Raw genomic sequence first — 24,039 nt, 5'->3', positions numbered from 1 at the left:
TGGTCAGTGTCATATGATGGTGAAGACAGTCTTTCGTGTTTCAAATTGGAGGTTATGTTCTATTTCTATTTTGGGTGCATTAACAGTCGAATCTGAAACTGCAGTTTGATGTAAAATCAGACTGATTACAATATGTTGCTACTTCAGCAATGACTCTAGCTCAGCCTTTCCCAACCGGTGTGCCTCCAGATGTTGTTGGACCACAACTCCCATCTTTCCTGACCATTGGCAATGCTGGCTGAGGCTGATGGGAGTTGTGGTCCAACAACATCTGGAGGCACACTGGTTGGGAAAGGCTGCTCTAGCTGTTGGAAAAAGAGGATGCATGTTTTCAACCTGCTATGTTTAAACCACTTCATTTAAGGCAAGGTGGGCATGGTCAATTAAAAACAGAGCACACCTAGAATTTTGCTAGAATATATTTCACCTTCCACTGTTTTATCTTGTGCAAAATGAGACACTCCTGATGTCCACTGGAGACTATTCTGAAGAATAGTCAGCGCCATTATTCCACAATTATTATTATTTACAGAAATAGAAACAAAAGAAAATGATTTCCTATAGGAAACTTCACTAAAATTGCAAAGTAAACCAGATATATTTAAAGTGACCATCTGAACTATATCAACTGTCTTAATAATGTTGCTTCCTCCCTGCTAAAACAAGATCAGCACAGCACATCTCTTCTCTCTATTATTTGGGTTCACTGCAGGTGTTGCCACCACTCACCGTATGCTCAGAGGCACATGTCACCAAATTCTTCCAAGCTACACAGCAAGTGGATTGGACTGTGAAAGACCAACCCAAATTGTGTTTGCATTTTGACAAATTTGTAGGGCAGTACAATAACTCAGAGAGGAGGTCAGGTCTCCTGCTCCCCTGTTGCATTCACTATAGCTGCCCAATTTCCCTGGTTTTTTAAGTTTGATAGAAATATCTGTGGGCTATAGGTACGTTCTTAAACTGCAAGGTTTTTTGCCTATTAGTGAATTTCTCTGCTTTTTAATCTGGGAGGTAAGAAATGGGATCCTGTGCAACAGGGCTGGCTCCAGGCATGCTGGGGCCCTTGGACATCAGCTTGCCCTGGGGCTCCCCACACACACGCAGCCCCCCAATCCCCCTACCTGTCTGCTGTCTTTTACCATTGCCCTTAACAAAGATGGCAGCCAGTTTCCCTAAGGGGATGATGCCTCTGCCGCCATCTCTGCCATCAACTGAGATGGCAGCAGGGGCTTCAGTACGTTAGGGAAACCGCGGCTGCCATCTTCGTTAAGGGCAATGGTAAAAGACAGCAGACAGGTAGGTGGGGAGCATGGATCGCGGAAGAGGAGCGGAGGGATGGCTGAGGGCCCCCCTGTAGCTCCAGGGGCCGTCGGGCCAGTGCCCCACCTGACCACCCTTTAGAACCAGCCCTGCTGTCCAAGTTTGCTGAGAATGGATTGATCATTTGCATGTTTATTGAGTTCAATCATGCTTAGGATAGGTAAAATGGACTGGGGGGAGGGAAGGAGGGCTGGAGTGTGTAGGGGAGGAGGAAGAAAGAAGAGGAGAAGGAGGAGAAAGGCAGGTCTGATCATTTGCATGGTTATTCAGTTCAATGGAAGGAGGGGAGGGGAGGGGCAAGAGGGAGGGTATAGGAGGGAGGAGAAGGGAGGGTGGGATTGATCAGTTGCATACTTTTTGAGTTCAGTGGGATTTATTTCTGTGCAATCATGTTTGAAAATGGAAATGGACTGCCTTCAAGTCGGTCCCGACTTATGGAGATACTATGAATAGGGGTTTCATGGTAAAAGTATTCAGAGGTGGTTTTACCATTGCCTTCCTCTGAGGCTGAGAGGCAGTGACTGGCCCAAGGTCACCCAGTGAGCTTCATGGCTATGTGGGTATTTGAACCCTAGTCTCCCATGTCATAGTCCAACACTGACCTGGGGGAGGGGCAGGGAGGGGAGGAGGAGAGAGAGGGGAGGAGATGGTAGGTGGGCAATGGGCAGAGGGAAAGCCCCTTTCCTTTCCAAAAGGAGAACATTGTGAACAGTGCCATTCTTTTTCAGCGTTTTCTCCACCTTTTTATTCTACAGCAGGCACATGTAGCCTCCCACCCAATTTAAACCAAAGCTGTCCCTGGCCACATCCACATCAGGCCATTATTTCACTTTGGACAGTCATGGCTTCTCTCAAAGAATCCTGGGAAGTGTAGCTAGTGAAGGGTGCTGAGAGTTGCTAGAAGACACCCTGTTCCCCTCACAGAGCTGCAGTTAAACGGGCTGACTGCTAAACCAGTCTAGCCACTGGAGTTCTGTCAGTGGAATAGGAGTCTCCTCTCAGTACCCTTCACAAACTACACTTCCCAGGATTCTTTGGGGGAAGCCAGGATTGTCTCAAGTGAAATCAAAGTCTGGTGTGGGTGCGGCCCCGATTAGGCAAGCCAAGCAGCTGTGAGTCTGACAATTGGTTCTCACTGAGCATGCCCAACACTATCATTCAGTTCAATGCAAACTTTATTAAATTAATTAAAAATCTGGCAGGCATTTTTTTCACTTTTAAACTGCATAAGATGAAGATCAGAGTATGGGGCAAGGTCAGTAATAGGATTACAGGTACTCTGTGAACATGGCTGATTTTTAATGAATTTCAACAGATTATGAGAACTCTGACAGAAAGAAGTCCAAAAGGGCTCTGGTTTTTTCTCTCTCTCTTTTTACACTTTGAACTCTCGATTCTCTCTGCCTGTTTTGTGTATCGCCATGAAAATTTAGAGGGTTGTTAAGCAAGTGTTTCTGACTTCAGGACTGTAAGTTTTGTAAGGTTTTGTTTTGAAATGAGCTTATGGGAAGCATCAGAATGGCATGGGGGGTATTTTCAATTTAACATTGCGGAATGTGAAAAATCCATGCTGGTTATAGTATACAGCCACTCTTGTGGCAGTATAATCATATTAGATGCTGCCATGCTATAGTTTGGGAATGGATAATGCCATGTTCCCCATTTCTTCATGATCAATTTATTTTAGGCAACAAGGGCACACTGGAAACATGGAAGTAGCTACAAACACCCAGTCTTAATTTTACATCAACTGGAAAGGGATTGCTAGGAAGGAGGGGGAGAAAGAAGAAAATTTGGATTGTTTAAGTTGCATATGGTTGAGCAAATGACATTGCTATTTTTGGTGGGACAAAGGGGGAGGGAGACACCTGATTGGAAAAATGAGAAACTCAGAGAACTGAAATTGACAGATCCTTCCATCCCCAATTCCAATTCCAAATTCAGTTCTCCACATTTCTTAAGCGTTTTGCAATTTTTTTAAATTCCTCATGAAAATTCTGTATTTTATAAAGCCACTGTCTGTCAAGATGCACCCTCTAACACCATGGGCTGTTTCCAACACAGTGCCCTTCTAAGGACATCCAGACTTCCCAATGAAATCAAAGTGCTTAACTTTGTCTGGACTGTTCCTATAGTGGCTGGTTTGGGGTACAACGTAAACCAGTTATGTATATTTTTACAATAAAGTGAAACTTCAAAAAAACACCACCTCCATATAGATTCAATAAAACCTCATACATTTTTCTCTTTTACACAAAACTGGTTCAATTGTCTGAACTAGAAATCCACCACCACCTACTGGAAAGGAAACCTTAAAAAAAAAAAGCCTTGTTCAAACGTTCTCATTTTTAAAAGGCATCCCAAAAATCTCAAATACAGCTTATAGAATGAGTAATTATCATTTGTCTAAATGTGGTATTGGAAAAGTAGACCGAGATGCCCAAGTTTTCATTTCTCTTTCCTCGCAGTTATGTATATGTTAACAAAAAAAACACCCTCAAATGATTTAAACAAAGGCTTTTAGCTCAACACTTAATTGCAACAAAATTACAATAATTGTCCCAATTAAAATAATCCTGAATGAACAGTTTGTCATCTTAATGTTCTGATGATTTATAGAAGGATCTACTTAATTAGCTGAAATTGCTTTCCAGTGTTAGTATCAAATGTCATTTGTTAAAAGTTGAACGATTTAGAAAATAATTTAACAAAAGCAACTTTACCAAACATCAAGAACCAACTATTTTTTCCACTTGAATAAAGCCAGCAGATGTGTAATCAAATTGCTATAAAAATAAATGAGGCTTTTTATGGGAGGGGGGATTCAAACTTTACTACTAGTGCTAAAGATTTCTTATTCTGATTTTTTTATGAAGTCAAGTTTCTTTAATAAAATGCATGCCATTTATTCTTTCTCCTATTAGCACACAGTAAATACTTTTCCAAACTCTACTAACAACCCAGTGAGACAGAAATATACCCCATTGCAAAATTATAATTTTTATATGACTTACCCCAATCAAAGGCTGTTTAATGGAACACACTGAATCTTATTATTCAGACTGGTAAAAATACTGTTCAACTCACAACATTTCTTTGCAGAACTTAAGACACTCCATGAACTGCAGGAGCACTTAGGGTTTAGGACTATATATCAAATGTTTATATGCCAACATTTTCACTCTAACAGAGCTTCTTGGAGGTCTAAGTGTTTCCTGAAGCCCACATCACCTTGTTCAGTCTAATTTACTGCAGGTGGTGTTTTGACACCAGACCTAGTCATATCATGCAGCCCAATCAATGCTTCCTGCATATCACTCTCTGACTGAATGGGAGTGCCAACCCCTGAATGGTTTTAAGGTCCTCCTGGAGGGGAGGGAGCAAGAAGGGGTGCACTTCTGATAGGGGGAGAGGGGAAGGGGTTCACAACCTCCCTACACACACAGTGTTTCACTTACCAATAAAGAGGAAAGTATAAGGGGGATGCAATGCTAACACATTCCATACAGTTGGGCATTCAGAAGTATTTACTGGTTAGGCTCTCACCACATATTTCGTTGATGCCCTGCATCTCCAGATGTTTTCTGGTTTGCACCATGATGTAGTGGTGAGAGAGTGTAAGACTACAACACTTTGATGATCCAAGCTCAAATTCCTGCTCAGCCACGAAACTCATTGAGTGACCTTGGGCCAATCTCTATCTCTCAGCCTAACCTATCCCACAGGTTGCTGAGAGGATAAAATAGGGAAGTAAAAACAACATATGCCACCTTGAGCTCCTTCGAGGAAAGGTGGGATATAAATGAGCTTCTAAGCTTCTAAGGCTCAGAGTCCTTATCATCTAGGTGACATTTCATTTGTTAGAGGTACATGGACATGTATACCCCTAGCATTTCACAAAAGTTTAAAGTGGATAGCAAAAGCAAAGGAAACTCAGCAACCAGAAATATAAAACCCATCAACTTAAGCCTAAGCCCCAAAAGCTGACTCAAAACAAGTATGCTCTGCAGTGCTTCTGGTGATGAGACTTTGGGTGAAGCAACTGATGGGGAGCAACTGAACACCTCTCTTGCGGTCTGGAGCTGATGCATGCCATGGTTTGTAAGCAAAGGGTTGAAACCAAGAGTTGAACTAGTTAGCATCAATCACTTCATGTTTAAACTTCATATTTAAACACCAGGAGGTGGAGGGCAATCTGGAAAGTGAAGGAAGAGCTCGTGGCCACAAATTTGGCTTCTGATTTGGAAACCATGGTTTGCTGGATACCAGCATTATATCTGCACTGGGCCTTGGAGTTATAACAACAATATCTCACCAATAGGTGTATTAGTATTTTTAACTATTCATAACCTGCAAGCCATAAAAAGTATCCCTCACCTATTTCAGTGTCCAAAAGTTACAGAGGAGCAATTGAAAAGATTAGGATATAGTCTATCAAACATCAAGAGAAATATGAATTCCTGTGTAATGTTATAACACTGAATGACAGACCTCTTCACAGAGATAATTGGTATGTTAGTGCCATCTGCTGGAAGAACAAAGGCAGTTACTAGTGAAAGACAGGCTGCAATCCTACACACATTTCTCTGGGAGTGAGTCCCACTGAACTCAATGAGCTTGCTTCTGAATTGAACTGCCAAAATACTCTAGTAATTCCTGTCACGACAGCTGAACTAGTACCAACAATGAAAGTTAACCTACCATTATGACACTTATTACACTGTAAGAGCAAGGCTATCTGCTCAAGCAGAACACCCTGGACACCCTGTCTCTGATAGTGCTGTAGCTGTGCCATCTCCCACCTTCTTCCCACTTACTGCCAACCCTGCTGGAGTGAGCAAGAAGGCAAAAGCCTTGGCTACAGCTTCTTTCGTGGTTATAGGGTCTCCAGGTGGTGACTGAGCAATCCTAATAAGAGGCAGCAGCTGGTTGTCTCCCGTGTTACAGAGGCCTGACTGGTCTCAACCAGAAGTTGGACATTTAGCATCACCAGCCTCATGCTGTGGAGCACTCCTACAGCAAAAGATTTGGCAGGCAACCTCGCTTTTGATCCGAAGTCTCTTGAAGCCCATTTTATGCCAAGAGGCCTATGCAGCTATTTAAAACTTCTTTTGATTAGCCAGTCATTTTAATGATTATCTTGTACTGTTTTTAACTGTATGTTTTATTGCATACATATGCTGTACACCGCCATGATGCTTTATGAAATGGGGATATATAAATACTTTTATAAATGAATTCCTGCACCAGCTGATTTTCAAGTAGCTTTATCTGAAATTACAAATTGCTAGTTTGATTCTTTATTCTGTGTCCTGTTCAGGTCATTTTGGCATAAAAAGCAGGGCTTAGTTTATGAGGTGCTAGCTCCACTGGAAGATCTCCTGATTTTTTTGGGATAGGTAAATATTTTCAATTATTTTTTTTAAAACCTCCATGTCAGCATGGATGCATCTGATTTTAATTTTTTTTGTTTACTTTGCTCCACTCCACATCAACACCAGAGTCATTATCAAAGTTCTATTTACATAGGGTATCAGTACATACAGGGGCCATCAGAAACCATAACAGTCTAACCAACCTTTTTTAAAAAAAATGCAGGAACCTAAATGCAGGTTATAATGCCTTCTGTGAGCTTTACTACAGAGTCCCTTTGCTATTACCAGTCCTTATGTGCTATTTCAATTCATAGGTAGTGACTTCCTTTGGAAAAACTGCTTTGGAAGTTATACACTAAACATAAAGTCTGCTATATTACTCTTTGGAAATAGGGTCTTTCTAATCTCACTCAAATATCTATTCCTCTTTAAACCAGTAACATTACACAACACAGACTCTTGGAGAAGTTACTGAGCTCGCAGAACTACAGCAGTGTAGAACATTTAAACTCAGCTATTAACCTCCCCAATATCACTTGTTCGCCCAATGTGGTTTTTTGGGGGAAGGGAGAAGGGGGATTTGCCCCTCTCCAAAGCCAGGCACAGTTTCTGGTGGGTTGGAGAGCGCTCACCACTACAGTCATTCTAGGTTCATTTTGCAGAAGCAACATGGTAGTGGCCAGGACTCTGTTCTTGCTGCCACTACCACAAGACTGGTAAACACTTTAAATCAAGGGAGGTGGAGATTACTGCCACCATAGTAAGCACTAGGGTTGTACATGCCCCACCCCCGATCTGGTTCGAGTCCTAATTTAGCATCTCATTTCAGACCCTGGATGACCAGGATCCCAAACTGAATTGGGGGCCTTGCACAACCCTAATTGTTTAATTAGGGTTGGCACCAGTGTGTGCGTGGGGAGGCAGGGGATGAGACACAGACAGACCCTCTCACCTGTCTTTTTCTCCCCCTCTGCAGTGCATTTAATCAGGGTTTTAAACCCTAATTAAACATGCAATCAGCAGCGAGGGGAAGAGGAAGATCAGAGGCTCTTTCCTGATCGGCTTCTTCTCCCCCAAACTCATGTTTAATTAGGTTTTAAAATCAGCATATTCAAATCTCAATATGAAACATGATGGACAATGTTTTCCCCAGTACTGGCAATTTGTGACTCCATGAAGGACAAAAAATGTCAAGGTACAGTGACATTGGTGAAGAAATGCCCACATATTCACAAATGTCAAATCATACAATGCCTTACCCTCTTCTTACAGCAGATAAGAAGATATTATGTTTAGGTTGTTTTTAACTGTTTTAATTATGTGGTTTAATACAGTTGTAACCCGCCCTGGGACCTCTGGATGAAGGGCAGGTAATGCGTTCTAATAACAACAACAACAATAACAGAACATGCTGAACAAGTCACAGGGCCTCATTTCTTGGCATTATCATGAATAACCACTAGAATTCTAGTAATCAAAAATAGCTATAGCAGTGGTTCCCAAACTTCCTTCCCCATGGCCACTTGCAAATCGCTGAGGGCCTTGGCAGACCACTTAATGATTTTTCAGCCTGTTATTAGCAGTTGTAATACACTGTGCTAGATGCTGTATGATTTTTAATCTTATTTTATTGATTCTTTTATTTCTTATATTTGTATTTTATTGTATTACAACTTGAATTCCATAGAATTCAAATTGTAATACAATAAAATACAACATAAAGAATACAAGGAACAATACAAATACAATTAAAAACCTAAAAATCAATATGAATATTTAATGTGCTGACTCCCTCCTTCAAATCCACAGACATGTCATGGACCACCTGATTGAAGCTTGTGGACCACTGGTGGTCCACAGACCACAGTTTGGGAACCTCTGAATTATAGAATACCAGAAATATTCACACCTTGTTTTACAAAGGTTTGAAGCACTCGCCCTGATAAAGCAAAGCAATCCAGTATATACTTATTTTTAAGTAACCTAACCTAACTCCAAAATAATTTATGCATATTTATTGAGGACATTTATTTTCTCTCACTGAGAAAAAAAGGTTGTATCACATCATGTGTGTGTGTCATTCAGTCCTGACTTTCAAACCACAATCAATAAATGGAAACATAAATATCATGCCTACCTCTCATAGATTGTTTTTAATGTTAACTGATCTGGAACACCTTCTGTTTCTTCCAAATACAATATGAGCCAAGATGTCCTGTATGGCCACTGCTCTGTCAAGTTGATCCAGCTAGCCAGCCTATCCCAGTTGAATGTGATCTGATTAGCTCTCAGTAAACGCCCTTTAAAATATGAAAATCTGTATAGGTAAATTTCAAAACCCACAGTTGAGCAATACCTTTATTAGGACTGACCAAAATGTCACCAAATACTACGCAAGGTTTGAGTTCATCGCAATGAAATTAATGGTCATGTTCAGACAGAATGCTAAGTCACAAAGTATGGTTTGACTAACCATATTCTGCGCAAGCGGCATGCTAATGCGTGCAGCTTGCGCTTTCCCACTACGCTCCTCACTTAGTCAAGTGGGGAAACAAACTGCAGAGCAGCTGGCTTAGCATTATGTTTGGACCAACACTCATGGCTCATTTCTCCCCAAACTCACTCCAATTAGAAAATCAAGAATAAACCTTGACATCATAATTTGAAACCACAATTTGAAATCTCATGGAATGAAAGCCAATGTTGCACAACCAGACTTCTCCGTAATGGGGGTTCCCCCTCTCCTCTTCACCCCCCAATGTGCCTTTGGGGATGCTGCATGAGGGAGGAGAGGAAATGGAAGCCCCGGTGCATGAGCAAAAGTCCATCCGCTCATGCACAGACAGCATTGGATGTCACTTTATGTACTTTATACTTCATATATTTTGTTTTCTCCGATTACTTCCTTCAATAATATAAGAGGCAGTTTGTTGAAAAAAACTGATTATTTTTAGCCAACTCCACTATATGAAGAAAGATAAAAAGCTTTTGATTAAACCAAGAAGCCATTACACCACAGGTAGATTCCTAAGCATAAACAGAAAATCATAACTTCAACAGGTATAGTTTGGCTTGTCTGACATCATCCAAATATTCTCTGGGTAATTTCACTTAACTGCATTTTTAAGTTATCATGAAAACAGTTTCTAGTAAATATAATGTAAATGATTTGATTTCTCATTACCTGATAACTTTGTGGCTTGGTCTAGAAGACTAAGCCATGAACAGGTAAACAATTCTGTTACTTTCCAAATCTTTTATGCCTTCTGAAGGCACCCAGTGGGCTATGATACCTGGCTGGTATGCTACATACAGCATGGACACTGTAGGTCTTAAATGCCTGACTTTGTTAAGCAAAATATGATAAGCAAACACACCTGTCACAGAAACAATATTGAGCAATCGCCTCATAGTCTGTGGGCTAATATCACTGAACCAGTCTTCTGTAACCAACAGTTTGGTCAGATCAAAAGACATTTGACGTGTAATGGTACGCTGCATTTGTCTTCTTCTGTAGGTGTCCTAATTAAAAAGAAAACACAGACGTTATTTCTATGGATTGTTTTCATTTTTTATACGCAGTATATACCAAATAGAGAACATATTTTATTAGTACACTCAGAAAGAGACCTGAACAAACATCAGGAGTCACTCATGCACACAAAATTTTTTTGAAATAACCTCTCGCACCAAGAAAAAATGTAGGTATTTCTTGCAATAATTTTCATTTCAGTGACAATTTTAAAAAACTTTGCATTTTTGCTTTCTACAATATACTCTTTCTGTATACCACATAATAATTGGGGCAGTTTCAGATGCTTACGAGATATGGCACTTGAAAGACAAGCAAGCTTGTGTATGTGACATAACATGTAGAGTGGGCACCTATAGAGCTTAAAGAGTTAAGAACATAAGAAGAGCCTGCTGGATCAGGCCAGTGGCCCATCTAGTCCAGCATCCTGTTCTCACAGTGGCCAACCAGGTGCCTGGGGGAAGCCCGCAAGCAGGACCCGAGTGCAAGAACACTCTCCCCTCCTGAGGCTTCCGGCAACTGGTTTTCAGAAGCATGCTGCCTCTGACTAGGGTGGCAGAGCACAGCCACCATGGCTAGTAGCCATTGATAGCCCTGTCCTCCATGAATTTGTCTAATCTTCTTTTAAAGCCACCTTCTTTTAAAGCCATCCAAGCTGGTGGCCATTACTGCGTCGTGTGGGAGCAAATTCCACAGTTTAACTATGCGCTGAGTAAAGAAGTACTTCCTTTTGTCTGTCCTGAATCTTCCAACATTCAGCTTCTTGGAATGTCCACGAGTTCTAGTATTATGAGAGAGGGAGAAGAACTTTTCTCTATCCACTTTCTCAATGCCATGCATAATTTTATACACTTCTATCATGTCTCCTCTGACCCGCCTTTTCTCTAAACTAAAAAGCCCCAAATGCTGGAAAGGCACTCGTATTTTTCTTTTGAGCATAATTAAGGTTGCTTGCACAAACTGTGTTAAAAAATAACTTCCCAATCATAAAATTGAATTAGTATGTTCTATTTTGTGGTTAAAAATGTACTTCTCCAACTCTACTGAGATAACAGGAATGAATGAATGATTGTAAAAAAGCATTCCACAACACATCCTAAAAGATGGCCAAGTAGAGGCCCAAAAGAGGCAAGTCTTGCCACAGCATTCAAAGGAATGAGATCTGTCAAGGCTCATTCTAAATCCAATCTGACCCAGCAGATGCAGAAAAAATCCTCTATGCCAAGTATGCCTGTGGACATAGTACTGTGGTGGAAGTAACATTTGTGGAATTCCCTCCCTTGATAAGTTCCGTTGGCCTCTTCTCTTTTGGCCTTTAAGCATGCTCAAAAGACTTTTCTTTTAATTCTACCAAGCTTTTCATTAATCTTATTGCTAGTCCCCTATGTATGCTTCTATCCTGATGTTTTTATTATATTTGTTCAATTTTTTTGCTTTTAATTCTTTTTTTTTGTAAGATGCCTTGTGAGAATTTGTCCTAAAGAGGGGATAGAAATATATTAAATGATCAGTGTGGTTATACTAGTCAGGCTATGTTCCCAAGCACTACTTTCTAGCAGCAATTTCCATGAGTGTGGGTCCCTCCAGGGACATCAGGTCCATCCCCTCTAAGGATGTCAGGTCAACTTAAACAACAGGATTTTATTGCATCTGAACCAGGTCTACAAATGTCAGCTAAGAGTACCTGACCTAAACAGCTGTTTGCTAGAATGCATCCCAAGACATTTTCATGTGTTGGCTAAAAGATTTCCCACTGGCCAAGTCTTACCCGTCTGTTGAGAGCTGTTTTGCTTCCAATCTTGGTCACATCTCCCAGGCTATTCTGTGAAACTCTTCGATCAATTTCTTCATGGAATCCTAGGAAATTATTCTCATTAAGATGTGTTTTCTTTTACCATACAACATAGCAGAAATAGTAAGTGGTGATATATAAACAATCTTTCAAACATTTATGCCACACTGAACCCTAAAAATCTATTGGTATTATACTCTTGATTATTTATAATATGCTATACCTGAACTCTCCGAGTACGGAACATCTCCATTCGTGGTTGCAGCTACCATCATCTTTTTAGCGCTACTGAGTCCACGACTGTTAAGAAAGACAGGTAAATGTACTATATTTCTCATGTAATCATGTCCATTTATATTTGAGTCACGTAGCACACTGTTCAGATTCTGATTAATTGCCTTTATAATGATGTGTGGATCACTAGCAAAAATCGCAATAAATGGGCCCTTTGAAAACAGGATTCTCACCTGTGAAAGGAAAAAAATTAATGAAATCATTAAAATGTATCCCATGGGTGGCCAACTTGCAATAAAGATGGCACAAATGGCTCAAGGAGCAAGGGTTTCCTAATATTCCTGGACAGAAGCTGGAAAGCCTATCCGGCTCCCTGCTTCTGCCTGTCTCTAGTTCATTAGACTGGAAGCAAAATGAGGAAGGAAACTGTAGTGAGCTCTAGGAACATTCACATATAGTCTGGGGATTTGACTAGCGGCACACATGTCTGCCCTCACAGCAACCAAAACAATGCCAAGACACAAAGTTCAACATGCAATGTATATAGAACACAGACTAGATTGGATCCAGAGCATTGCTTGCACCATGGGGTCTTCCACTTTCCATCATAGCCCTTTGTGCTCTCCAAGATGCTGCCTTCCAGGATAGTTTTGGCATGCAACACATGGAATCGGTGAAGGAAGTGGAAATTGGCAGAAATCAAGGGGAGGGACGGTTGCACGAGTGCCTTCCAATCATGCAAGGGAGTCTTTGGATCTTAGCTAGCATTTTGTCAAGTTAGTTCGAAAAGAAAAGAAAGTATATGCTAATGTTTACTTGACCAACATGTTCATTATAATATATATCCACGACAATTCATATAATCTCTTGAAACAGAAGCTAATGATAACTGCAGTCCCATGCATCTTAACTAAGGAATAAGCCCATGATCAGTGGGATATTTCCAAGTAAAAATTCATAGGCTAGGACTGCAAGTTCCGCTGAAAGAAATGAAACTCAAAATAACTGAATTTTCCATATGAGGCCGGCCATCACTGCGGGTGTTAGCTCCACCTATCGTGTGAAGGCAAGAATGTTTTTTGAAGTCAAGACTAGGGGCGTCAGGCCCCTCCCACTCTCCAGTTCATTCTTGCCTTCGTAGCGAACAAGTTTGATATTGCAGATAGCGTAGCTTTTAGCTAAGTTTTGTGTGTCTTTTCTGTATTTGTCTGACAGGGGTGGAGGTTGTTTTATGTGTATTCCACGTTCTCCCTTCCCTCTGTCTGGTATTTAATCGTTTGTCTCATGCTTCCTGGGGAATTTTGAGGGGATCCTTCCTGGCCCTGCCCGTTCTTTTCCCCAGCTTCTGAGCCCAACGGCTCTTGTAGAGACCGCGGCTGCGGTTCTCTCTCTTCTCTGGCGGGAGCTTGCGGCTGCAGCTCCCTGCTTTACTCGCTGCTTCTTTCGTGCCTTTCCGAGTTCACGACTCGCTTGTTTTGTCCCTGGCCGTTTGGGGTTGCTCCCTTCCCGCTGCCGGGAGACCGCGGCTGCGGCTCTCCTTCCTTTGCAGGCAGCCGCAGATTTAACCCGAGAGTTTGCAGCTGCAGCTCTCTTCCTCGAGCCGCCTCTCGCCTTTTTCACGGCAGCTTCAGAGCCTGCGGCTGCGGCTCTTTCTAATTCAGTGCTCCTTTGTTTGGACTGCCCTGCCTCCAAAGAGCTCTGAGAAGAACGATCGAGGCTAGACAGCGAGCTAGATCGCTATAGCCGGGCAGGGAAAAGGCACAGAGCCGCAGCTCCCTTAGCTGCTACAGCCCCTTAGCTGCTATGGTGCCAGACTAGTGGCCTTAAGTTCTCGCCGCAAAAGCCTCCGTAGTCGGCGGCGGCTGCTGACACTACAGCTCCCTTAGCTGCTACGGTGCTCGCTATTACGAGCCGCGATTGCGCCCTTCAGAACGGCCATCGCACGTTTCTTGACACTGTGTTAGGCAGTTTATTTATTTATTTTATTTTTTTCAGTCAGTTAGCTGTTGCCTCAGCACCCACCATTACTGCCTCTCCCTCCGCCATTTCTAGTGTTCTTTTTTCCGTCCCCTTTACGGGCGCCATTTTGTTTGTCCCGTTTTTTCCCGCCCTTTTTGTTTCATCTGTCCTGAACTAAATAAAGGGGGCTTCTTACCTTGAGCAGGCTTGCTTGTATGTGAGTTTTCAGATAGGACTAGTTAGCCCTACAAGAGTTCCCCTCTCACTAACTCATACTGCTGCCTATTGCAACACTGGCCCTCTGCAGCCTCTGATCGTACCTCAACTCGTGGCCGTTGCCCAGCCGGTTCCTACTGCACTAAAAACAACTTATTTGAACTGTACATTCTGCCCCCTCCGTGGCCGTGTACCAGGGCAGTCTATACTGTACATCCTGCCCCCTCTGTGGCCGTGTACCAAGCCTGAAGTCTAGTCTGCATTACATTGACGCTGTTACCATCGTACATTCTGCCCCCTCTGTGGCCGTGTACTTAGCCATCTGCCAGTGCATTCTACCCCCTCTGTGGTCGTGTACTGTGCCTGTTCGGGTCTCTACATTCTGCCCCCGCTGTGGCCGTGTACTGCACCCATAGTGAATATGAGATGGCGGAACAACCAGACATGTCTCAGACAGCCAAGCCACAACCAGCTAAGGCAACTAAGCCTAAGCATGCCAAAGCACTGGCTAAGACTAAACATCTTTCCAGTCACAGCAAGCCCAAGCGTCCACGCTATGCCTCTGTTCCGAATCCTACCGCAGCAGCCCAGGAACAGCTAACGAATATCTTTCATTCCCCCGCTGCGTCTTCTGATGAGGAGGACTTTGCTGGTTTTCCTACTCAGCCAACACTTAGCCAGCCTCCTCCCGTGTTGCCGCCCAGGGCTTACCCTCCGACTCAGCCCACTGAGCCATCTACTCAGGCACAACCATTTGTTTCAATGGGGCTGCAGCTGTCTCATGATTTTCTTTCACAACTTCAGGGCATGCTGTCATTTTTCACTCAAATGCAGTCACCACCACAAGTCCCCACCATACCTCAACGCACTATGGACCCACATGTATGTTATGAGGCAAATCCTTCCTGCTCCCCAAATCCCTTTGATGTAGCTAGAGGCAGATGTATTGAGGAAGCTTCGTATGGGGAGGGCTCAACCTTTGCTGATCAGGCTGAAGGAAATGAATGGAGCGACTATTCGGAACACAAAGATACATCGTATCGCTTGTTTAATACCGCAGATTATCAGCCCCTAGCTCGTAGGGTCATTAACACCCTTGGTCTCCAAGCTGCGCCCTCAATGGCTACTGCTCCAGCTATTAAAGGGGCCAGGGTTCTCAAATCCCCTGCACCAACTGAGCATTACATCCCGGTGCCGGATCCCATCGCTAAACTGGCCACCGAAGAATGGTCTCATCCATTCCAAACTCGCCACTTCAAGAACCTGGCTGACAAACTTTACTCCCTAGCTCCTGACTTTGCCAACAAGCTGGCCGTCCCTGGCATAGACGAGCCGATCGCTAGCCTAGTTTCGCGATCTCTTTTGCCTAGGGAAGGAGAATCCCAACTAAAGGATGCTACCGAGCAAAGATTAGACTTCGCTGTCCGCAAAAATCATGAGGCCACCGCTTTCTCCATGCGAGCCTCCGCATCAGCTTCCATCTTCTCCAGGGCAGCAATGATGTGGATAGATGATCTTCTAGAGGACCCTACCCCTGATCCTGTTTCTCTCAGAAGGTCATTGATAAAGTTGTGCAAGATGGCAGCGTTTGCAGCTGATGCCACTTTGGATGCCACTCAATTGGGGGCACAAGCCATGACGGCTCAGATAGTCGCTCGACGGACCCTCTGGCTGCGCCACTGGCAAGCTGACTCTATGGCCAGAGTGAATCTTTCTAGGGCTCCTTACTCCGGCTCTTTGCTCTTCGGCGAGGAAGCTCTAAAGGCAGTGCTGGTTGACCCCAAAGACGCTCACAAACCAGTGTTGGCCACTGTCAAGAACATCGATCATAGGCCTTTCAGGCGATTTCCCTCCTTCCGCACTAACCAGCCCTTTCAAGGAACGCGGCCAGGAGGACGAGGCCGCGGCTCCTGATCCTATGACTCCAATTCCTTCAGGGGAACCTGGAACCGACGTTTCCAGGGCAGAGGTCAGTACCAAGGGCGCAGAGGTACCTCATCGTCCTCATACAGGGGAGGGTCTCGCCAGCGCAAACAGTATTAATGCACTTCCTGTTGGTGGCAGACTACTTATGTTTGGAGACCAGTGGCTGCGTCTAACTAAGGTCACCTGGATCAGGGACCTTTTTTGTTCAGGCTATGCAACAGAGTTTTGGGCGACTCCACCAGACAAATTCCAGCCATCCCCTTGCCCCAGGGCGCCGACCAGGCACATTATCATGCAGACAGCTATACCTCTTGGACATAGCGGCGATAGAGCCAGTCCCTACAACAGAAAGGTCGGAAGGGGTGTACTCCCTCCTATTTGCTGTGCCCAAACGAGATTTGTCATGAAGGGCGGTATTGGACCTCAAGTTCATCAACCGTTTTGTAACATACCGCAGATTCAAAATGGAATCCCTCCACTCCATCACTGAAAGCCTGCAAGAAGGAGATTTCCTGGCTTCTATCGACCTAAAGGACGCGTATCTCCATGTGCCCATTTGCATAGCCCACAGAAAGTTTCTTCAGTTTGCTTTTGGCCCCCAGTATTTTCAATATAGAGCGATGCCATTCGGCCTCTCCTCTCCTCCACGAGTATTTACAAAAGTGCTTCTCACCTTAGTGGCTTACCTCCGGATTCAAGGGATCCATCTCTACCCATATCTGGACGATATTTTAATACGGGCAAGCTCTGAGAAGCTGGCTCATCGTCATTTAACGCTCACCCTCAATGTTTTGCAGGCCTACGGCTGGCTTGTCAACTTCGACAAAAGCCATCTTCAACCGACCCAATGCCTCCTACATCTAGGGGCAATGTTGGACACCCTGCAGGCGATGGTGTTTTTGTCTCCAGATCGCATAACTGCCACCACAAACATCGCGAGGTCCTTGATGCGACAAACTTCCGCAGACATCATGCTTCTAGCCAGGGCGCTCGGAATGTTCATCTCTACCATCCACATTGTGCCATGGGCTCGAGCCCACTCTTGCCACCTTCAGTGGGCTTTGTTGCCCTTTCAACAGGACATTGCCAACTCCAATCATCGCACAGTTCCTCTGAGCCCCGCACTGTGCCTTTCATTCCGCTGGTGGACGAGGGTCCAACATCTTTCCAGAGGCACTCCGTTCAGAGAACCTTGCAGGACTGTTGTCACCACGGATGCCAGTCTCATCGGCTGGGGAGCACACTGCAACTCCCAGTATGTTCAGGGGGTTTGGTCCACAGCAGAGCAGGCACAGAACATCAATTGGCTGGAGCTCAAGGCGGTCCACTTAGCTCTGCTTCATTTTCAGTCTCTGTTCCCTTTGGACCATGTCCTCATTCGAACGGACAACACGTGTGTAAAATCACATTTGAACAGACAAGGGGGCACCAGGTCCCGTCCTCTGCAGGACCTAGCTTTCCTCATCTTCGTCTGGGCAGAACAACATCTACAATCCCTAAAAGCAGAGCATCTCAGAGGGATTTGGAATGTGACAGCAGACTGGCTCAGCAGACAACAGGTCATTCCGGGAGAATGGAAACTTCATCCGACCATATTCCAGCGTCTCCAGCATCGGTTCGGCGTCTTCTCGATCGACCTGTTTGCTTCCAGTCACAATTACCAGCTTCCCAGATACTTTGCCAGATACCTGGACACAGCAGCGGAAGCAGTGGATGCTCTGTCCACACCGTGGCCAGACGGTCTTTTGTACGCCTTCCCTCCTATACCGCTGTTAGCCAAAACATTGCGGAAGGCGTGGAGCGAGAGGGCACAGTTGGTTCTGATAGCACCATATTGGCCACGCCGACTGTGGTTCTCGGATCTTCTTGCAATGTCGGTGATGGATCCTTGGACACTTCCAGTCAGGCCAGACCTTCTATCCCAGGGTCCAGTATGGCATCAGGACCCCACTTGGCTCAATTTAACAGCGTGGCTTTTGAACGGGGACATTTGAGGTCGGCTGGACTGTCTGACGCTGTTATTGATATTATCTTAGCCTCGAGACGACCATCTACCACCCGTATTTATCAACATACTTGGGTGGCTTTCTCCAAGTGGTGCCAGTCTCACCACTGCGACCCATCCCAGGCCACTGTGCATCAGGTGCTGCAATATCTCCATAGCGGTTTTATGATGGGACTCAGACCCAACACTCTACATCAACATGCGTCCACTCTGTCGTCCATCCTTTCAGTCTCCTCCACTGGTGCCCCTATTTCCTCACATCCGTTCATTAAACGCTTCCTCAGAGGCACTGCTTTACGTTCACCGGCTGTAGTACATCGTTTTCTTTCATGGAGTCTGTCCAAGGTCCTACAAGCTTTACAACGCCCTCCGTTTGAACCCCTTAGGACTGTGCCTTTACGTCTACTGTCTTTCAAGGTCTTGTTCCTGGTCGCCATCACTTCTGCCAGACGAGTTTCGGAACTGGGCGCATTGTCTTCTGCTCGCCATCTCTGTGTCTTTCACAAGGACTCTGTTGTGCTGAAAACTGACCCTTCCTTCCGTCCCAAGGTCAATTCAGTTTTCCATTGCAATCAGGACATTGTACTCCCTTCATTTTGCCCGAACCCTACTCATCCTCTAGAGAAGGCTTGGCATTCATTGGATGTTCGGAGGGCTCTCAAGACCTACCTGTCTAGGACCCAGGAGATTCGACAAATGGAGTCTCTATTTGTATCCTTTAATCCAAGGTCTATGGGGCATAAAGTAACTAATTCTACATTATCCCGCTGGTTGCGAGCCTGTATTGCTTTAGCTTATGAAGCTCTTCAGCTCCCAGTTCCTGATAGTATCACGGCTCATTCCACCAGGTCAGCGGCTACTTCTGCTGCCTTTGCTACCAACGCCCCTGTTGCTGATATTTGCAGAGCAGCTGTTTGGTCTACTCCACACTCGTTTATAAGGCATTATAAAATAGATCGTTATGCCTCTGCCGATGCTTCTTTTGGCAGACGAGTGTTGCAACAGGTTCTTAATGATAATTAGCATGCTTTGGTACATCCCGCAGTGATGGCCGGCCTCATATGGAAAATGGACCATTGGTCTCACCTGAAGGGTGATTTTCATATGAGGACGGCCATCACGGCCTTCCCAGTTGGAGGATGTATAAATATTTTATTGAACCGTTATATATTACTGTTACGCTATTGCATTTAAAGTTACTAGTGAAGTCAAGACTGCTAGTTCTGTTATATCGCTATGTTAGAGTCATGTTACTATGCATGTTGTTTTCCTGTTGGCAGGCCTGTCGGCCCTGTTTTTCTATTTTTAGATATTTTTCTATAGACTCGCTGCGAATGAACTGGAGAGTGGGAGGGGCCTGATGCCCCTAGTCTTGACTTCAAAAAACATTCTTGCCTTCGCACGATAGGTGGAGCTAACACCCGCAGTGATGGCCGTCCTCATATGAAAATCACCCTTCAGGTGAGACCAATGGTCCATTTAAACTGTTCCACTGGTTTTTATAAGATTTAGTCACAACTACTTGATCTGGATTGAAACCAATTTTTTATTTATAAAACAAATAATACAATTCTCACATACTTTACTGATCTCAAAACACTCAAAATGTTTGATCGCCCAAGACCATTGAAATGCAAATCAGCAAAAGTTATTACTTACTGTGTCAAGCATCTGTAAAACTTTGTCCTGCTCACATGCATCCAATCCATCAATAATTACCACAAGCCTCGTTTGATTCTGAGTAAAGCTATCAATGGTTTTTGCCATCTTTGCCATCAGTTCTACTTCACATTTAAGAACCTAGCAAAATAAAAGTAATCTTAAAAATAGTAGTGCTACTATCATTCAACATGTTGATACAGATACAACATGAATCTCACTGAAATGATAAAAGAGTGAACCAATTGTAACTAAAATTATATTCCCTAGATTTACTGGGAATAATATACATTTACTATAAATGAAGACCACCTAGAGGTTTTATTCACAATTAAGTAGTAAACAAGTTAAATAAAAATAAAATGAAACAGAAATGTTGTTATATAACTGATGAACTGCTTTATTCTTATCTCATATCCCTAGCACCATCAAACTCAAGATAATTATATTTTTGTTATGAGAAGATATTGATACTTACTTTCATAAACCCCTCACTTTTCAGTTTGTGTAGCTTTGAAGCAGCATTATGGAGCCGTTTTCTCTGTGAATTCAAGACTGAGTCCATCACTCGCCACCAAGTGCGACAGTTCAAGACAAAGCCCAAACCCACAACACACAGAAATGATATTAGAATAGCATTCACTGTCATGTTTTCAGAATTCACTTTAAAATAAGCTAGAAGAGTGATCCCAGCCACAATGCAGCTCAGAATGAAGAGGAAAATAACAAAGGATGGGAGACAACAAGTTTTCTTCCATTTCTTTTTACCTAGGAAACAAACCAGCAACAGGTCAACACTTTTCTATATTCAGTAGGAAACTTAAGTGCTACTACCAAATTTAACAGTCTGATATTTTAAAACTGAAATGAAATTAAGAGAATCATCATTGTAAGTCAGGACAACTAAAGAACACATGAAGCTCTGTTAGAAAAAAATTAATTAACATGAGGCCTCATTACTTTCCTCCATGGATTCAAAACAATTTATCTAGGCAAGTATCAGAAACCCTTGTTCACAGGTGGGGAACCTGTGGCCCTCCAGATGTTTCTAGAAAACAACTCCCCTCAGATGAGAGTTGGGGTCCAACAACATTCTGGAGGTTCCCCACCCTTGCCCTAGCACTTATATATATCTGCACATGGAGAATCATTATGGGGCCAAGCTGAAACCTCAAACATTAAAACAGCAAAAATAAATAAACAAAAACAAAGCAGCAAACAAGTAGGGAAATGAAATATTTTTTAAATATGACTTCTGAAATACGGTACAACTAGATATATCAAATTTTATAACTTTAAACACATATACCTCGCCAACTGAAAAACAAAATACCTTGACAATTGAAAAACAGTCATTTGTTTCTGTGTCTATTTTAATATATCAAGGTATTTCAGAAGTCTTTACATAGTTCATTTCCCAACCCAGCTTTTCCCAACCTTTGGGCCCCCAGATGTTGTTGGACTACAATTTCCATCAGCCCCAGCCAGCATAGCCAATGGTCAGGAATGATGGGAACTGTAGTGCAGCAACATCTGGGGACCCAAAGGTTGGGAAAGGCTGTCCCAACCTGTTTGCTGTAAGTTATGCAAACCTTTGATGACCAGGCCTGCGCCGCTATAGACCAACACCTCCTGACACAGGTGGCATGGGCTAATAAGCCTCCCCATGCCCCCCCTCTTGTGTTGTGAGAATGACATGAGTATGCCTGCCATCAACCAAGATGGTGGCGGGGTCATCAGCCCTTTAGGGAAGTCTCTGCCACCATCTTGGGTGATGGCAGGAAAGCACGCATAATGTGCACGGCATTCACAATGATGGGTGAGGTAGGTGAGGCGTGTGTGCAGACTTATGTGAAGCTCACACTGTCTCTATTGGGGGATGCCTGGGAGTTCCCTTTCAGCGATCTGCGAGAAGTTCAGGTTATAGGACCTGATGTGACTGCCGATCACGGAACAGGAGTGCTACCCTCCCACCTAAGGAGGGGCCCTTCAGGGGCCTCTCTGGGCTGCAGGGGCCCTCAGCCACGGCCCAACCTGGCTGCCCTTTGGTGCCAGCCCTGTTGATGATGATGATGATATTTATACCCCGCCTTTTGGGCAAAGGCCCTCAAGGCGGCTTACAAAAAACACAAATATAAAATACAATATAAAAATGCATCAATAAAACAATACAAAATACAATCTGCAAAAATTAAACAACAATGCACATAATAGCTCTTCATGGTGGCTTTATCCGTGGTACAAATAACTGCATTTTGTGTGTTAAATTCCAGTCTCCTCAAAGCCAACTGAATTGCATTTGCAACCAGGTCTATAGTTTCCTATGTTTGTTGTTGGAAGGAGAATGTCCTGATTTTCTTGGGCGTCCAGCTGCTTCTAATGCATTTTTTGGGCATCCTAATGCATTTTTTTAACCAAATTTAGCACATCCACTATCACAAAAATGTTACAGTTCACTTTTCTGGATTTCTTTCTATTATATATTTCTATATGTTTTCTGAATGTTTAAGGGAAAACATGCTTTTGAAGTTGATACATTTTTCCACTGAACTGGAAAAAATAGTAATTCGGTTTTTTAAAAATACCTTGAGTATCTTCAGTCTTGAACACTCGAAAAAGGCGTGTTGCTAGGAAACCAAATTCTCTCTCACAGGCATCTGAGAGTGTGGCAATCATTTCAGCCATTGAAGTTTCTCCACCAACACTGGACAGTCTGTTGTAATCTGTAAATAAAAATCTGAAGCCAAAATATGTGACAAACAGCTTGATTATTCTTGGCTGATAAAACAAGCTCTCTCTATTAACATAAACATCTTTAAAGTGCTGCTTTTCATTTAGGATTCTTTTGTAAATGTTCATTTTTATTTGCTACTCCTCTCCTATTTTTAGGAAACATTCAATACTCTTCTTAACTCTATATGCTTTTAACAATACAATACAGGAATTATTCCAATCAAGTGCTTAATCAGGACTCCAGAGGTTATATCCAAGTCAATCATACTCAGAGCAGACCCATCAAATCTCTTGGACCTATATTAGTAATTTTTCCCCATTTCAACTCGTCTACTATGAGTAGGACTAATGTTGGATAGCACCCCAGATACCATGCTCCAAAGGCATGTCACTCTATGCAGAATTGCACCCTTAGAGAAAATCCAGTAAAGGTTTAGTAGATATATTTAGACAGAGAGCTTCCTAGTACTCCTAGGAAATTACATTTCTTCATTGGTATCAGTGGGTAATTCTGCAAACTTTTTATTTGGGGGGGTGAGTTTGCTACTGTGATGCCAATAGCACTACATTGTTCCAGGACAATATCCCAAAAGATCAATCCAGTTATACATTTACAAATCCAGATACAGGCAAGTAATGTTTACATAGTATTGCCACCTGAGGAATTTCAAATGCAGTTCCAAGAGGTTGTAGCAAAACAGAATGCTGAACAGAAAATGTTTTGTATTTCTCTGTTGCGTATTCAGTCCTACACAGACGAGTGGTTGCATAGTCAATATGATAAGAATATCAGCTATTACACTTTAGATCATAGTCCAGTATATCTCCATCAACACTGACTTAGGTAAGTGGTCTGAATATCATTCTTTTCTATTTTAATTATCTGAAGTGATTTATGGCAGAAGAACCATGCATTAGGTTATACTAACCTGACAGGTAAGGCTTTAGTAGTTTGCTCTGGCAGCTCTGGAGGATTCACAAACATGAGTTTAAGAAGCAACTCCATGTAGCCAATATGCCTCGCCAACCTTGTACTTAATATCCATGCCCAATTCCAGTTCTCTCCTTCCCTTCGGCTACCAAAGTATATCACAGCTAGAATAAGATGTTTTACAAATATCCTCAGGGTTAATAAGAGTTATAGATTTAAAATGGGAAACCAAAATATAAAAAACTATTGACATCAGATACATTTTAACTTTGCCATTGTTGTATATGAAATTCACCACCTATTTTCATTTAGTTCCACACCATAACTCTGGATAAAGCATTACAAAAGCAATTA

General features: G+C 43.1%; 1 protein-coding gene across 8 annotated transcripts in view; it reads right to left on the bottom strand.

Moving 5' to 3' along the window:
* KIDINS220 (kinase D interacting substrate 220) overlaps positions 1–24,039 on the bottom strand; it is a 98,300-nt gene that overhangs the window by 35,560 nt on the left and 38,701 nt on the right. For all 8 annotated transcript variants that reach the window (XM_061622830.1, XM_061622825.1, XM_061622822.1 and 5 more), the window contains 8 exons: positions 23,684–23,849; positions 22,607–22,758; positions 20,500–20,789; positions 20,022–20,162; positions 12,246–12,489; positions 11,999–12,087; positions 10,076–10,220; positions 8,836–8,998 (listed from right to left, as the gene is read on the bottom strand). In XM_061622830.1, coding sequence (XP_061478814.1) covers positions 8,836–8,998; positions 10,076–10,220; positions 11,999–12,087; positions 12,246–12,489; positions 20,022–20,162; positions 20,500–20,789; positions 22,607–22,758; positions 23,684–23,849 — 1,390 coding nt within the window. The remainder of the gene's footprint in view (positions 1–8,835; positions 8,999–10,075; positions 10,221–11,998; positions 12,088–12,245; positions 12,490–20,021; positions 20,163–20,499; positions 20,790–22,606; positions 22,759–23,683; positions 23,850–24,039) is intronic.

Source organism: Rhineura floridana, chromosome 4 (genome assembly GCF_030035675.1).
Source record: "Rhineura floridana isolate rRhiFlo1 chromosome 4, rRhiFlo1.hap2, whole genome shotgun sequence".
In the NCBI taxonomy this organism is placed as follows: domain Eukaryota; kingdom Metazoa; phylum Chordata; class Lepidosauria; order Squamata; family Rhineuridae; genus Rhineura; species Rhineura floridana.
The sequence above is the reverse complement of the archived record's forward strand: the minus strand, read 5'-3'. Positions and strand labels throughout refer to the sequence as shown.